Source organism: Schistocerca serialis, chromosome 7 (assembly GCF_023864345.2).
Source record: "Schistocerca serialis cubense isolate TAMUIC-IGC-003099 chromosome 7, iqSchSeri2.2, whole genome shotgun sequence".
NCBI classification, from domain to species: domain Eukaryota; kingdom Metazoa; phylum Arthropoda; class Insecta; order Orthoptera; family Acrididae; genus Schistocerca; species Schistocerca serialis.
Window position 1 is genome coordinate 453,977,373 of NC_064644.1, and position 15,767 is coordinate 453,993,139.

At 41.2% G+C, this 15,767-nt stretch overlaps 1 protein-coding gene across 1 annotated transcript in view; it reads right to left on the minus strand.

Annotated features, from left to right (window-relative positions):
* Positions 1-15,767, minus strand: part of LOC126412107 (bumetanide-sensitive sodium-(potassium)-chloride cotransporter) — a 598,521-nt gene that overhangs the window by 89,517 nt on the left and 493,237 nt on the right. The window contains exons 2-7 of the mRNA XM_050081538.1: positions 13,918-14,068; positions 7,843-7,938; positions 7,463-7,716; positions 4,179-4,293; positions 3,683-3,822; positions 3,392-3,586 (exon numbers count right to left, since the gene is read on the minus strand). Coding sequence (XP_049937495.1) covers positions 3,392-3,586; positions 3,683-3,822; positions 4,179-4,293; positions 7,463-7,716; positions 7,843-7,938; positions 13,918-14,068 — 951 coding nt within the window. The remainder of the gene's footprint in view (positions 1-3,391; positions 3,587-3,682; positions 3,823-4,178; positions 4,294-7,462; positions 7,717-7,842; positions 7,939-13,917; positions 14,069-15,767) is intronic.

Consider the following 15,767-nt stretch of genomic DNA (forward strand, 5'->3'; position numbering starts at 1 on the left):
GGTGGGAGCTTGTTGAACACTTTTGTGCCAGAGTACATAAGTAAAAATTACTCTTGTAAATACATTGTTGTCATTTGGTCTTGACACCATAACTGTTGGCTTAATAACCCATGAGATAAATGACATGTTTAAAGGTTAAGGCTTGCAAATCATACCACACTGTGATTACATAAGCACATTCCTTGAGATACGAACAGTTTCTGTGTCTTGTTAAATCTATAGTTTTTGTGACAATCCTACTCAACATTTAGTGATTTCCATCATACAGGACTGGCTAAAGTGCATCTTAGTGTCCCATTGATGTTACCACTATTAGAAATGAATAGTTGCTAATTTAGAGACAGGTGCAGAATGAAATGAACTGAGACATGGTTGAAGGTCCCACCTTGAGATTCACCTTGTTGTCGCTCGCCGATCATTCAAAGTGCCGCCGCGTAATTACGCGCGTCCTCTACATGCGGCGCTGTCTGCCAGCGATGCAGCAGCCGCGCCACCTAAGCGGCCAGCCAGGCAGCAGCCGCTAGACTTGGACTCAGTGTTCATTCGAATGTTACCTTGTTCACATGTCTTGCTTTGTTAATTTTCTCAGTGACTTATATGTGTTGTGTAGTTTTGAAATATATGTGTTCAACTTGACGTTATAACAACTGGCGATGAGGATGGGATTTTTCCTTTTCATCGTTGACCCACAGGTTTCCATGGTTACTGTCGAGCAACTATTGCAAGGTCTCTTTGAACAGCAAATGCTTCTCACATCGGTGATTCGCGATTTCGTCATGGCATCAAATGCGGGACGTTTCTCATCATTGTCTATACCTCCTTTTCCTCCTTACGACGAGACGGCGGGAGACTGGTCTGATTACGAAAAACGTATTCGACAGCACTTCTTGGTATTTCATGTCACGGACGAACAAACATGTAAGTCTCTGTTCCTTTCATGGATTCCACCGCCAATGTATCGGTTGTTGTCGCAATTGGCGCCTTTGAAAGATCCTGCGTCTTTGTCCTTTGCTGAAATGTGCTCACTTCTGTCTGTCTATTTTCAAAAGCAAACGCATGTGGTAGCCTCTCGTGTTGCCTTTTATCATTGTCAAAAACAACCACATCAATCCTATAGCGCTTGGGCTGCTGAACTTCACGGCCTCAGTCGAATGTGTCAATTTGTTACTGATGTTGACAAAGAATCCTACACCGATTCCATGGTACGGTATGCTATTTTCCAGTCGGCACCCGACAAAGAAGTTCGGCAACATGCCCTTCAGTTGGCAAATCCGACTCTAGATAAAGTCCTATCCATCGCGCAGTCTTTTGAAATTTCTCACACCGCTGGGCTGCAAATAGAGGCGTGGGGTGACGTCAGGGAAATACAATCTCTGTGCGCTGTTGACGACGTGTGCGGTGCGTCCCCGCCAGCCGACATGGCCGCAGTACGCTCCCACGCGCATCCTCGCCCTAGCCATAAACAACCCTCTAAGAAACTGCAGCAAAACCCCCGGCAACTTTCCCCTTGCAAAAAGAAGGGTCATGTGTCTGCCGTTTGCAAATCCAGACAGACACGGGTGTTGTAGTGTGTCATTCGGACCAGCTTCGGCCTCGTGTGCCGGCAACACCTGTTCCGAATGCCGCTACACCACCTTCAGCTCTACCTGACGCTCGGGATCTTGGCATCTCTCATTACTCACAACGCAGCTCTCTCACCGTCCTCTCGGTGCCAGTACAAGAACGGACGCCACCAGGAGACGTGCCCATGCAGGAACCAGACGACCATCATCTGTTGGAGCCAATTTACTCGCCTCCTTCTCCTACGGATGCCGACACATTGCCCATGTCTCCTGTTATATCAACTGGACCTGCCGCAACAGGCAGATTGGTGCACAGGGCCCCAGCAGATTCGATCCCTACGTCTCCTGTCATCTCGACCCGTTATCATCGGGGACACTTCCGTCCGTACGGAAAGCCTCCTCCTCGAGACTTTATGGCCAGTCAAACAACGCCTATGGACGTTAGCAATCTCCAGGCCACCTCCATCACGACCAGTGCAAACATTTCAAAGGGGGGAAAAGTGTTATGACTCACCGATCATTCAAAGTGCCGCCGCACAATTACGCGCGTTCTCTATGTGCGGTGCTGTCTGCCAGCCATGTAGCAGCCGTGCCACCTAAGCGACCAGCCAAGCAGCAGCCGCTTGACTTCGACTCAGTGTTCATTCGAATGTTACCGTGTTCACATGTCTTGCTTTGTTAACTTGCTCAGTGACTTATATGTGTTGTGTCGTTTTGAAATATATGTGTTCAACTTGACGTTATAACACACCTCAAGAGGTTTAAACAAACCATAGGAAACATAATCAAGATGAACATACATAGAACTGCATCCCATTTCTCCTGAAGATGAGCCCACTGTCTTAACTGCTGTGCAACATTTCTCAGTTTGGCTGCTCATATCCTGTGATAAACTGTGCAAGCAGCCATCACACATAACACTGCTGCCCTTGATGTGCCCAATACATTGGCAGACTTTGATGCACTTGTATTAGCTTGGAAATCAAAATTTGCTCCTATTCTTCCACTGACCTTTTAACTGTGGAATTAAGATTTGACCCAAGCATAACATTTATGTTGTAAAATACTCTTTTTTTTCTAGCACATTGTACACCAACATGGATCTTTTCATTATTTTGTTACTTATGTAGGCAATTTCCAGAGACAAGTACACCACACAAATAATGTACAGCCTTTCACTCTATACACACTTATTTTTTTGTGTAATAACAACTGACAACTGCAATGGCCAAATGATCAGCATTATCTTCTCTCAAAAATCCATTGTCCCAGTAAATAAGTGTTACACTCATTATGAAAACCAACTAAGTTTCTTTTGTTGTAGATAAAAATAAATATTGAAGGATGGAAGCTGGTACTATTGTTTACACAAGCTCTGTTGAAGATAACTACACCGGTTATCTTTGTCACACCTTATTAAATTCGTCTTTTCTCATAAGCAGTATTGGTCCTCACTTGATCAGACACATTGAGTGATATGGGATTCAACATAAGATGCTACTACATAATTCGTGGTCAAAAATAACATGACACCATCTTTCCTCATAATTCCAAACTGGATACTACAACAAATGTAAAATTTAACGAACTTGGCTACAGAATAAAAACTGTAGAAATAAATTGTAAGTTACAGATGTCTTCTGCAGCTCTTCACATCAGAACCTATCATAACAATTCATTCATATTTTCAAACATATCAATTATTACTTAAACAAAAAAGTTTGTGACAACTGTGATGGGCACATTACAAAAAATATTGAATACAAGACCTGCAATATAATGTCTGCCATACAAGTTCCACTAGCTGAAAATAAAATTTTTGTACTCACTGTAAAACTGTTTTGTAACCCCCAAGCACACTTAGTGCCAGTACAATTTAAAAATGTTCCATTTATATAATCTTCCACACTGCCTGTTGCATCACGGGCAACACAGGCTCCTGCCATAAATGCCATGAGCAAATAGGAGATACTTGTTATTAAAATAGAAATAAGTGTTCCCTTTGGAATTGCACCTTCTGGGTCCTGTAAAATGTTACAAGTAATTAGGTTTACCCCATGAGGAATATTAAATCACATGCATTAATTAAAAGCCAGAACAACAGAAGAATATTATCACACCTTTAAATCTCCTGATATATTTGCACCAGCCAAAATTCCAGTAGCTGCTGGGAAGAAAACGGAAAATACCGAAAAAAAGTTTTGTTGCATTCCTTCACTGTATCTATAATCTGGATAGAAGTTCTCCTGTATCAGTGAGGCTAAAACCAAGGAAAAACTTTCTGTAGAAAGTTATCTATGTAATTCCTAATTAGGGTTGGAAACAGACAGGACAAAATTTTTAAAAAGAGAGAAAAGGGAGGAAACTCAGACTGCAAAGTATTGGATAACTACAATCCAAGCGTAAAAGATTTTAAGTTGACATCACAAAAACAGCACCAGTTCAAATGATGGGTTATTGACAGTTACTATTAGACAAGTAGCTATCATATTTATCTCACTGTACTGCTGTTTTCTGCTTCTACTTTTGAGTTACTACTATATTCAAGTTTTGTAACTATTGCATTAAATCTAACAAAAATACATATAATATTTCTTTTTACATCTGTGATCTTACCATTATATCCCAAAAAACCTTTAGCAATTGACTCCTCGTTCTGTGGTCCGATAAATGTTCCTATCATAAAATCGACAATGGCGACCAGCAAAATAACAAGCAGTACCATTTGTGCCTGCAACAAAAATTCATAATTTCTCACTCCTTGTTTCTCAATCGTACAAAGTTTCATTCCTATCGAAAGGCTTCACCTTAAGCTACACATCATACTGGATTCATCAAAGATCTACTTTCCTTCTTCCAATCCCTGTAATGGAAACACATTTTTGTTAACAATCTCTCCAACAAAAACCAACTTAAACCCAACACTGAACCTTGCCTCTTCCAGTTAATACCACCACCCGCCTGTGACCCTCCCCCTCTCCAACCTAATCACCCACTGGTTACCTTCCAGGAGTTCCTCATCTCCAGCTTATTTTCACCATCCTTCCCCACAGCTTTTCCAAAGAATGCAAACCTCTCAACAGAAGAAAGAACGACCCTCTGTAGCCTCAAGACAGACCATGATTGAATCATCATCCTTGCAGACAAGGGTTCCATCACTGTTGTGATGAATCCAAGTGACTACCTGACAGAAGGCATCTGCCAGCTATCTGACTCCTCCTCCTACTAGTCCTGTCACACTGATCCCACTCCAGAAGTCCAACACAGCCTCCAGTCCCTTCTCAAATCTCTAGGCCGATTCAAAAATCTTTCCCCTGAATCCATCTCCCTCCGTACACCCGTGACCCCCACACATCCACATGCTACATGCTCCCAAAAATCCATAAACCCAACAATCCTAGCCACCCCATTGTAGCTTGTTACTATGTTCCCATTGTTAAATCTCCACGATTGTCAAAAAACACCTCCAAGCAAGTGCTCGCAGCCAAGCCAGGCCCATTAAAAGTAAAAACCAGTTACTGCAAAATGTTACAAGAAATCAGGTTTTTCCCATAAAGAATATTAAATCATGTGCATTAATTACATTCCAGTACAACAGAGAGGTAATACCTCACTTATATTCCATTTGCACTTCCTTAATTGTCAAACTCTGTAGCTGAGCTGTTGGAGTGGTTGGAGTAGTTGACTGTCATGAAGGTGACCAGAGTTCAATTCTAGGTACATCCAGGGATTTTTCCTTGGTGAAAGGACTAGAACAGGATCCACTCAGCATTGTGATGCCAGTCAAGGAGCTACTTGACAAGTAGTGGCTCCTGGGTTTGCAAAGCCAGCAACAACAGGAAGAATGGTGTGCTGACTGTACGCACTTCCATACCACTTCCAAATGATGACATCGGCAGATGATCGCATGGCAGTTGGTCAGTACCAATTAATCCATATGTGTCCAGAATGATGGCATTTTCCTTTTTACTTCCTTCGCAGACTCTTCATCACCACCACCCCATTACCACCTGGATCCCTACTTGTCAATCTTGATGCCACATACCTGTAGACCACCATCCACTGGCCCATACCCTTGCTGTTATCAAACACTGCCTCACTCAACATCCCTCTGAATCCAAACACATTACCTTATACCTTTATATACCTAACCATTTACACCCTCACACATAACTACGTCTCATTTGAAGAGAATTTATGCAAACAAATCTGTGGTATGGCCATGAGCACCCACATGGTGCTCTCCTGTAGCCATCTCTTTTAAGGGCCACCTAGAAGAAACCTTCATAGCCTCCCCAAACTCAAAACAACTGCTCTGGTCAGGATCACTGATGATATCTTCATGATCTGCACCCAGTGTTAAGACATCCTATGCCCACTCTTCCACAGCCCCAACACCACCTCTCCCATTAACTTCACCTGTTCCTCCACACACTACTATAATTGTTGAGTTTTATCTCTCTGATGGCTCCATCCATACCTCTGTCCATCTTCTAACCATTAACAATACCTGCATTTTGACATCTGTCATCTCCTCCACGCCAAAAAATCACTCTCATATGCTTGGTCACCCATGGATGGTGTAACTGCAGTGACAAGAATTTCCTTACCCAGTATGCTGAATGTCTCACAAAGGCTTTCACAGACAGGTGCTATCCCACAAACCTAGTCAGCAAACAGATTTGCTGCACCATATCCACACATGACCCTAATCCTCCCATGACCTTCAAGAACCAGCTGCAAAGAAGCAACTCCCCCTCCTCCCTGTTGCCTGCTATCATCCCAGATGGGAGCAGCTGAACTGTACCCTTGGCAGAGTTTCGACTGTCTATCATCATACCCAGAAAGGAGGGATATCCTACCCTCAGTCCTTCTCATCCCTCCAACCCAGGCATGAGGCCTGCCCAATTTGTGCAGCCAGCACATCCTACACTAGTCCTGGCACAGGACTCTCGTATCCTGTCACAGGCAGTGCCACCTGTGAAAGCAAACAAATCATATATCTGTTCTGCTGCAATTTCTACATAGCTTATTACAGGACCATCAATCAGCTGCCCACCAGAGCAAAAGGCCACCACCAATCTGTGACCAAGAACAGAGTTAATCATCCAGTGGCAGAACATGTGGCTGAGCACAATTTGCCCAAGTTCAATGGCTGCTTCATAACCCAAGCTATCTGGATCCCCCCTCCCCGCCCCCTGCATCAGTTTCTCTGAGAATAGGAGTTATACTTGTAACACATCCTTCATTCTTGTAATCCTCCTAGCCTCAGTCTCCACAAGCTGATTCCGTCGACCCCCTCTACCAAAGTCTCCCCTTCCTCAAACCTGTAACCCCCTCCCAATCCATCCCTGCATGTCACTGTCATCATGCGCCACACAAATTCACCGGCTCTTGCGCCCATGTGTCACATTGCTATCGCGTGCACCTGCTGCCTCTGTCTGAGCCATCCACCACCCTTCTCCAACCCCTCCTCCCACTTCCTGCCTCTCTCATCCAAAAGCTAGCAAAGTTTTCATTCTTTTCTGTGTGTCTGTTAATGATTCAACACTTCTACTGTTTTGTGAGTACTCCTGAATTTATTTTCATCTCACTAAAGAGCATGAAAATAGTTTTCACAAATATTTCTGAATTAGTATTTTTTAAACAAAAAGTAAATATGGTCAAAACAGTAGGCACATATATCTTACTTAAAAAGAGTATTAAAAAATCTGAAAAAAGAAAACTCCAATAGAAAATACATCCTCAACAAAGGGCACCACTTAATTGTGAAAACACACACAGCTACAAACCAAATGGAAGTACAGCACTCATACACTGTGCATATCCATTTTTTAATGAAGTGAGAGAGAGAGAGTGTCTATTATCTAAGCATGGAAAGAAATTATGATGGTCCTTACCTTTGCCTCCCATTCCATTCCAATCACAACAATGCAGAGTAGTAACATTATTGTTATAACACCAATGATACGCATATCATTTAGGCTGCCATCCACCATAGTGGCACCATGCATACTAAGTAGTCCAACCAAGGATTCACAGAATCCAACAACATACATTGCACAAGCAACTGCATTAGCTAATGAGAATATTAACCCTATTGATCCTCCAAATTCAGGACCCAAGGATCGTGATATCATGTAGTAGGTGCCACCTAGTGAAATAAAAAAATACATTCTACAATGAATTTTTACACAAAATATTCACACAAACATGCTCCTGAATCAGGAGAATTTTATAAACAGTGTATAGTGAAATCAAATGAATATTGGATACAGACCTCCTTTTATAATTCCATTTGTACTAATGGCTGACATAGATAGTGATGTTAGTGTAGTTACTACACTAGCACAAATTATTATCAGCAGGCCCTGTCCTATAAATAGAAAATAAGGCATGTTTTATACAGAATATCAATAAACTAAGAGCAATGAATATTTGTTGGTCATAAATTAATGTGTTCTACATAAATGACATTCAGACTCCGACAATGCAGCCAAAGTCTGCAGCTGAGATTAGTGCACCAGTGAAAGAAATACATGAAGCTCCATATACAAGTACAGATCATGTCATCAAATGTTTGCATACATAGTACAATTCAATCATATCAAAACTTTATTTAAATACAATAAATTGTGTCTAGTGTTGTTACCTGGCCTAGTAGGGTATACAATGAGGTGACAAAAGTCATGAGATACATTCTAATATCATGTCAGACCTCCTACTGTCTGGCATAGTGCAGCAGCTTGATGTGGCACGGACTCAACAAGTTGTTGGAAATCTCCTGCAGAAATACTGAGTCATGCTGCCACTGTAGGCATCCATAACTGCGAAAGTGTTCCTGGTGAAGCATTTTGTGCACGAACTGACCTCTTGATTATGACCCATAAACGTTCAATGGGATTCATGTTGGGTGATCTGGATTTGCTTGAACTGTCCAGAATGTTCTTCAAACCAATCACAAACAATTGTGGCCACAGACATTGCGCACTGTCATCCATAAAAATTCAATCTTTCTTTGGGAACACGAAGTCCATGAATATATGAAAATTGTCTCCAAGTAGCTGAACATAACCATTTCCACTCAATGATCAGTTGAGTTGGACCAGAAGACCCAGTACATTCCATGTACACACAGTCCACACCATTCTGGAGCCACCACCAGCTTGCAGAGTGGCTGTTGACAACTTGGGTCCATGGCTTTGTGGGGTCTGTGCCACACTCAAACCCTACCATCAGCTCTTCCCAACTGAAATCAGGACTCATCTGACCACGCCACAATTTTTCAGTCATCTAGGGTCCCAATGATATGGTCATAAGCCCAGGAGAGATGATGCAGGCGACATTGTGCTGTTAACAAATGCACTCGTATTTGTCATCCGCTTCCATAGCCCATTAACACTAAATTTCATTGCACTGTCATAAAGGATATGTTCTTTGTACATCCCACATTGATTTCTGCTGTTATTTTATGCAGTGTTGCTTGTCTGTTCGCACTGATGCAAGCGCCACTACTCCTAGTCATTAAGTGAAGGCCGCCACCCACTGTGTTGTCCATGGTGAGAGGTAATGCCTGAAATTTGGTTTTCTCACACAGTGGATCTCGGAATATTGAATTCCCTAATGATTCTCAAAATGGAGTGTCCTGTGTGTCTAGCTCTAACTACCATTTCACGTTCAAAGTCTCTCAATTCCTGCCATGTGGCCATAATCATGTTGGAAACCTTTTCACATGAATCACCTGAGTATAAATGATAGCTCTACCAATGCACTGCTCTTTTAAACCTTGTGTACGCAATACTACTGCCATCTTTAAAAATGCTATCCCTTGACTTTTGTCAACCTGTGTATCAGAGGCATTAACAGCATCATATGTTGAGTGATCATTCTGAAGAACATGGATGTGCTGCATCCTCATCTGAGACAACTTTATCAGCACCCGACCAAGTTCTGGACCTCCATTTGATTGGCTGGTGCAGTCAAACAAATTATGATATGTAGACTATTCGCATCTAACAGTGGCTCGATATCAGAATGCACTGTCCCAGTCTACCATGTCTGACCACCACAAGGGAGGACTGCCACACTGTGCACCAAGCATATTGTAACTCCTTCACATCCACACCTGCCATCTGAGAACAAGTAATGGGCTCCCTCCAACATTCTATGTCATTGTGCAACACTGGTCAGAGCATAGCAAGAGCCAGACTAGTGAATTACAGTCCCATGCATTGGCTGCCATTAACACCACAACTCAGACAATTGCTTTTGAAGTGGTGCTGTGAATGGGAAACATGGACTGCTAATCAGTTGTGTTGCATTGTGTTCAGCTCTGAATCGTGGTGCTCCACAGTCCCGGACTGTCGTCAACAAGTGTGGCGGCAACCTGGAGAGAGGTCCTATTCTTACAATGTTTTCGACAGCCATTAAGTATAACTTCAGGTCATGAATGGTATTGATTGAGGAATCTCTGATGGCACAGCAGTATTTTGTGGGCATGGGTCCTCATCTGTTACCTCTAATGTGACAGTATCATGGTGTCATTTTTCAACAGGACAATGCTCGTTCACACACCACACAATGATAAGAACTGTCTGTGTGATGCTGAAGGGTCACCGTTGCCAGTAAGATCTGCAGATCTGTCACCGACAGTACACATGTGAGTTCAGCTCAGACGTCAACTCCATCCCGGTGCCACTAACCGTGGTATCGAGGACCAGTTACAATTACTGCTGACCAGCCTGCCTTAGGAGAGGATACAATGAATGGCTTTATGACACCCTTCCCATCTGAATCAGTGCATGCATCCAGACCAGATAGTGTTTAATACACTTGGCAACATTGTAAACAGGTCTTTTTGTTTTGCAGCTAATAAACATGGCTGGTCTTTCAGATGAAGTACTATATGGCATACATCAGCCATCATCTTTCCTCTTTTGAACACACTGATATTTTCCATTCTTCTGTCCCAGAGTAAGAATTTTTCATAGCTATTTGCGATGCATGAGTATGAAGCATTTTGATCGTGCTGCATTTGGAGATCTTATATGCCTGCACTGATAACAACAATCAACAGATCTTTAAAATCAAAGAAGTCAGCTGTATGCATTGGAATGGCATTTGGACCTCTGGAGGTAAGCAATTCTTCACACAAGGAGTATGCACTTTCTAGTAATGAACACATAAAACATTTCCTCCATGATTTGATACTAAGAACATGCAACAGAGTATTGAGACCACAATAGCACTGAAAACACGCTTTTGAAAAAATGGCACTTAGAAATTTTCCATTTCCACTCTTGGTATAATCACAGATATTGAGAGCAATAAAGCTGCCACATGAATAACTGATAGCATTCAACCATTCTATGTTCAACACACAATTCAAGAATGCATTTCAAGAGACATTGCTCTCATCATCAGTTTGTGAAAATATCCTCATGAGGCTAAAACACTAAAAAGTATACCAATACATTTGTGGCATTCATAAAATAAAATGGAATAAAAACACATTGGACTGTGGGTCCTTGTCCTACATTAAAATTGTTGACTTATGTCAGTAGTTCTCCCATCTATTGGCTCAACTGGGATGCTAGTCTACCAGCCACCTTCTTTTCCTCATTTTGTAAAGATCCATTCAGTCTAAGTAACTAAACAAAACAAGGGCACAGAAGATGACTCAGAAATCCTGCATAAAGAAAAGAAAGGGTGAAAATTTGACTTGCAGGAAGAATCTGACATTGCCATTCGTGAAAAGAAACATGACAATATTCTCAACATGAAAGTGAAAAGACAATGAAACGAGATTTCTTAATGTCTTTTCAGAATTATTTTAAAGCAGGTCCATAATTATAAATTTCCAATACTTCTTTCATGGAATAGCTAGAGGCTGATGATCACAGATGACAATATGCAAGTAGTGTCTTTCAGAATGAAGAACAGTAGGTGACCAATAAAAGAGCAATTTGGTTGAGCCGATAGCTGTGCTTAAACAGTAATACCACGGACGTTTCAGTTCACAATAACTCCTGTACAACTGGAAAAAAGTGAACTTGACACTTTTGGAGCCTACAGCAGATCAGGACACTATCTGGCGCGTGGTGAATTGTGAGATTGGGATGACTGTTGATAGGAGTCATCAGTTTTCATATTAGATAAAAACCAACAGTCCAATGTGTTTTTATTCCATTTTATTTTATGAATGCTACAAATGAATTGGTATACTTTTTAGTGTTTTAGCTTCATGAGCTGAGTCTGACAACTTGATTAGATTATTGTCCCTTGAAATGCACTATTGAGTTGTGCATAGAACATAAAATGGTTGAATGCTACCAGTCATTACCATTAACATGTAACACCTGCTGCCTCACATTCTCAAAATGAATAATATTAAACAGCATTGCTACATCTGATACCATTCATGCAATGTCTAATCAGTCCAAGTAGCTTATAGGTCTCCCATAAAATGACAATAGTATGACATCATTATCCCCACAATGCTCAATGAATTTGTGTTGTTAAACATGTTACACAAATACAAAAAACTCAAACAGAATAAATGTTAAAATAAGAATTTTATAAACAGGTACTTCTTCATTCTCATAGGACATCTATCTACTAATGAGTTCCAGATAAAAAGAAGCCAGCAATGATGAAGGTGCATTACAGCACATTCAAAAAGAAGTTTACAAACTGACATGGCACACTGGGCATACAACAAGGATAAGGTCACAAACATCACAAGAGGGTGGTACAGTCATGAGACAGTGCTGCTATACAGACACAGGCAGGGCACACGGAGACCTTCACCATTCACACTGTGGAAGTGTTGATACTACCATGGCTAGCTATACATATCACGAAATGGCCAAGATGCATTTGATTTATGGAGCGGCCAACTTTAATGGACAGTAAGCTGTGTGATTGTTGTGGTTTGTGGGATTGAAGGAACCAGACTGCTATGGTCATCGGTCGAATCTGTGTGATTGTATCATGCAAAATATCCAGATAGAAAGGTGCCATGTCACACCTTATTCGCCACACTGCATCACAAATAGTGCAAAACTGGCTCACTGTATGTGCAGGAGCTTGACACTGGTTGCCAACGAACAACATGGTCAGTTGCAGTGGAAGAAAGCGTTCTCGAAAGGGTACAGCATACGCCATCAAAAAGTGCATGAGGTGCATTCGAAACCACTGTTATGCCCCAACCTTCCATCTGGTGCATTGTAAATGACGAAGGACAGCATCTGTTTCATTTCAAATGCATCCAGGCATTACAACAGGGGGACTACAACGAGCTCTTATGATTTGCATGAAAGTTTCTGCAGGAATCTGTTGCAAACTAAAGCTTCACAGCAAATGTCCTCTTCACCAATGAGGCCACATCCTCACTTGATGGTGTGATGAATGTTCACAAGCTGCATACATGGACAGATGTGAACTCACATGCTACACATATGCATGCCTCACAACACAGATTTATCTTTAACATGTGAGCTGGCATCAACAAAGACTGTTTATTCAGCCATATATTCTCCTGGACTGACTTGATGGTCACATGCATCCCATATTCCTGAAAGAGGTTTCTGCTGGACATTCTGAATGATGTTCCCATGCCTATTCATTTCTTCATTTGATTTCAGCAGACAAGTGAGAAAACATCTTCAGGCAAGCTTTCCCAGCCACTGGATTGGCTGTGGTGGGCCAGTCACATGTCAACCATAATAACCCAAACTGTCCCCAATCAAATTTTTGCTGTAAAATATCTGAAGGGACTCGTGTATGAAACACCTGTTACATTGTCAGAGGACCTAGTGGCAGCAGGATGTTTTCAAGATTCATCAGGTGTCTTTCAGAGGGTGTGCCATTCAATGCAGCATTGATGTCAGGCATGACTCGATGCACGTGGACAAAACTTTGAGCATCTCCTGTAATGAGTGTCCATTTGTAGCATGTGATTAAATAACTGCAACAGCATTCAGTAGCCCTGGATAGCCTTTGTAAACCCCGATTCCTATGTGATTACTGATCCTTCTTGTATGCCCAACGTTTGATGTCAGTTTATAAACATTTTTTTTAATCACCTTGTATAATATTCAAGCATTAATTACAAGTAAATGCCTGATGAAATGATCATAGCTTTGAAAAAAGGTTGAATACAGCATATCGCTAAACTGCTAGAATGAAGTTCTTCTAGCACACAATAATAGAAAGAACTGATTCATATGTTTTCGGGACAGCATAGTTAGAACACATATTAAAATAGATAACAGGATATTAAAGTAGATAACAGTTTCAAAATCATTACCTGTGTAACTAATATAGAGTAACTTTGACAGTTTACATTACTTACCAATCCCCGCTTGTCCAACAACCCAGGAGAGACGCAAAAAGAGCATAACACCCCATATATTTAAGAGATTCCGGACCAGTACTCCTTGAATCCAACCGAACTTGACCTGCCCTTCCATTTCGCCAGGGAGACTGGTGGGTGGAGCTGAAGGCTGCATGGACATAGAAAAAAGCAACTGTCATTGTTTTATCCATCACTGAGAAATATTTATACATCTCACTATATAATTAATGTTTCACAAACATTATAGGTAGCTTCCAATCTGTCTGAAAACTTCCCTATGTTTCTTCTCTTGCCCAGATATGATCTTACTTTCTCATTATATTTCATTAACCTGTCATTCACACACTTTTTACTGCAAACAAGATGTGTTGATTCTACAGTTTTTCAATTGCTGTTGCAAAACTGCAAATATAGTATCACTTACATAGCTTAGACAGACAAAAATGTTGAAAAGCCTGTGATAGAGTACCAGAATGTTACAGACTTAAAAGCAGAGGAATCACAAAAAATAAAATAATATCAGATGTAGCACTTAAGGTATTTATGCATCTGTGTAATCATAAAGAGCTACACATTCTTCCACGGAACAGGAAGAGCAACAGATTGTTAGCTAATGGTATACTCTAAACGTTTAGAGGGAGTCAAAGGGAAAGATATTTCTAACAGTGTTAGAGCTTACAAAAATTACATATATGATCAAAAAAGTACTTTCATTTACAGAATGTGTGTGGATGTAGGGATGGGGGAAGTTTACGGTTTGTGAATAACTGCAGTAATTCACTTACGCATGATGTGATGACTATGTAACAACATGTGAATTCTGATAAATAACAGTGTGATATCAACAGTGAATCATAGTGCAAGCCTGTAGTGTAGAAGCAACTTCATGCCTATAGTGTAGAAGCAACTTCATGCATCTATTAAAGAACAGATTATGAAGGCTCAGAGAGCTTGTCTCTCAGTCTTAGATATAACTCCTGTCATGGATTGACACAGTTGAAATGAACAAGAACTTGTCAACAGTGGGAAATTGATGTGAAGAGCAACAAATGGCTGCCAGTCAAGAAATTTGCCAGAGTCAGTGACCTGCCACTGTGTACTTCCTGTCTCGCATGGTTTCTACAACACGAAACACGAGGAGAATGCCAACAGACTGATTGGCAAAGTAGAGTAATGTTGATTATTTTGATGAGTCATTGGTTTTAATATACTCTGTGTTGGAGCACATACATTTCTAGGGTGAAGTAAATTAGGCCCTGGATGTATCATGAATTGTGTTGACGGTGGTGAGTGTTTGGTGAAGACTTGAGTGCATTGCAAGAAGTTGAATCCCTGCTATTTTAGAAGAATACAAAGCAATTTCATCACAACTTTGAAGAATTTATGTATTTGAAAATTCTGCACTACTTTGCATACTCTGTAGACATGTGTGGTGGTGACATATCATCTAGCCATTCCATACACCCATTGGACTCAAACTGCTCAACTATGGAGGCTGCAGCAGTACCTACGTGCTCTTTGGTTGGTATTTTGTGCAGAACAGATCCTTACTTGCAGGAGTGTATGCAATGTTTTGAAATTTTGTAACAGATTAAAACTGAGTGTTGGGCACACAGGGACTCAAAATATCCAACCACAAGTCAGGGAACTTCTTCACAGCTTCAACTATGCCAGTGGCCCTCTCGTACTTTCCAAACTTCACTGAAGCCCTCCTGCATACACTATTTGATCAAAGGTATTTCAATACCTATTCATGGACATTAATGTGGTGTGTGTCCACCCTTCAGCTTTATAATGGCTTGGACCCTACTGAGGCACTTTCAATGAAGTGTCTAAATATCTTGGGG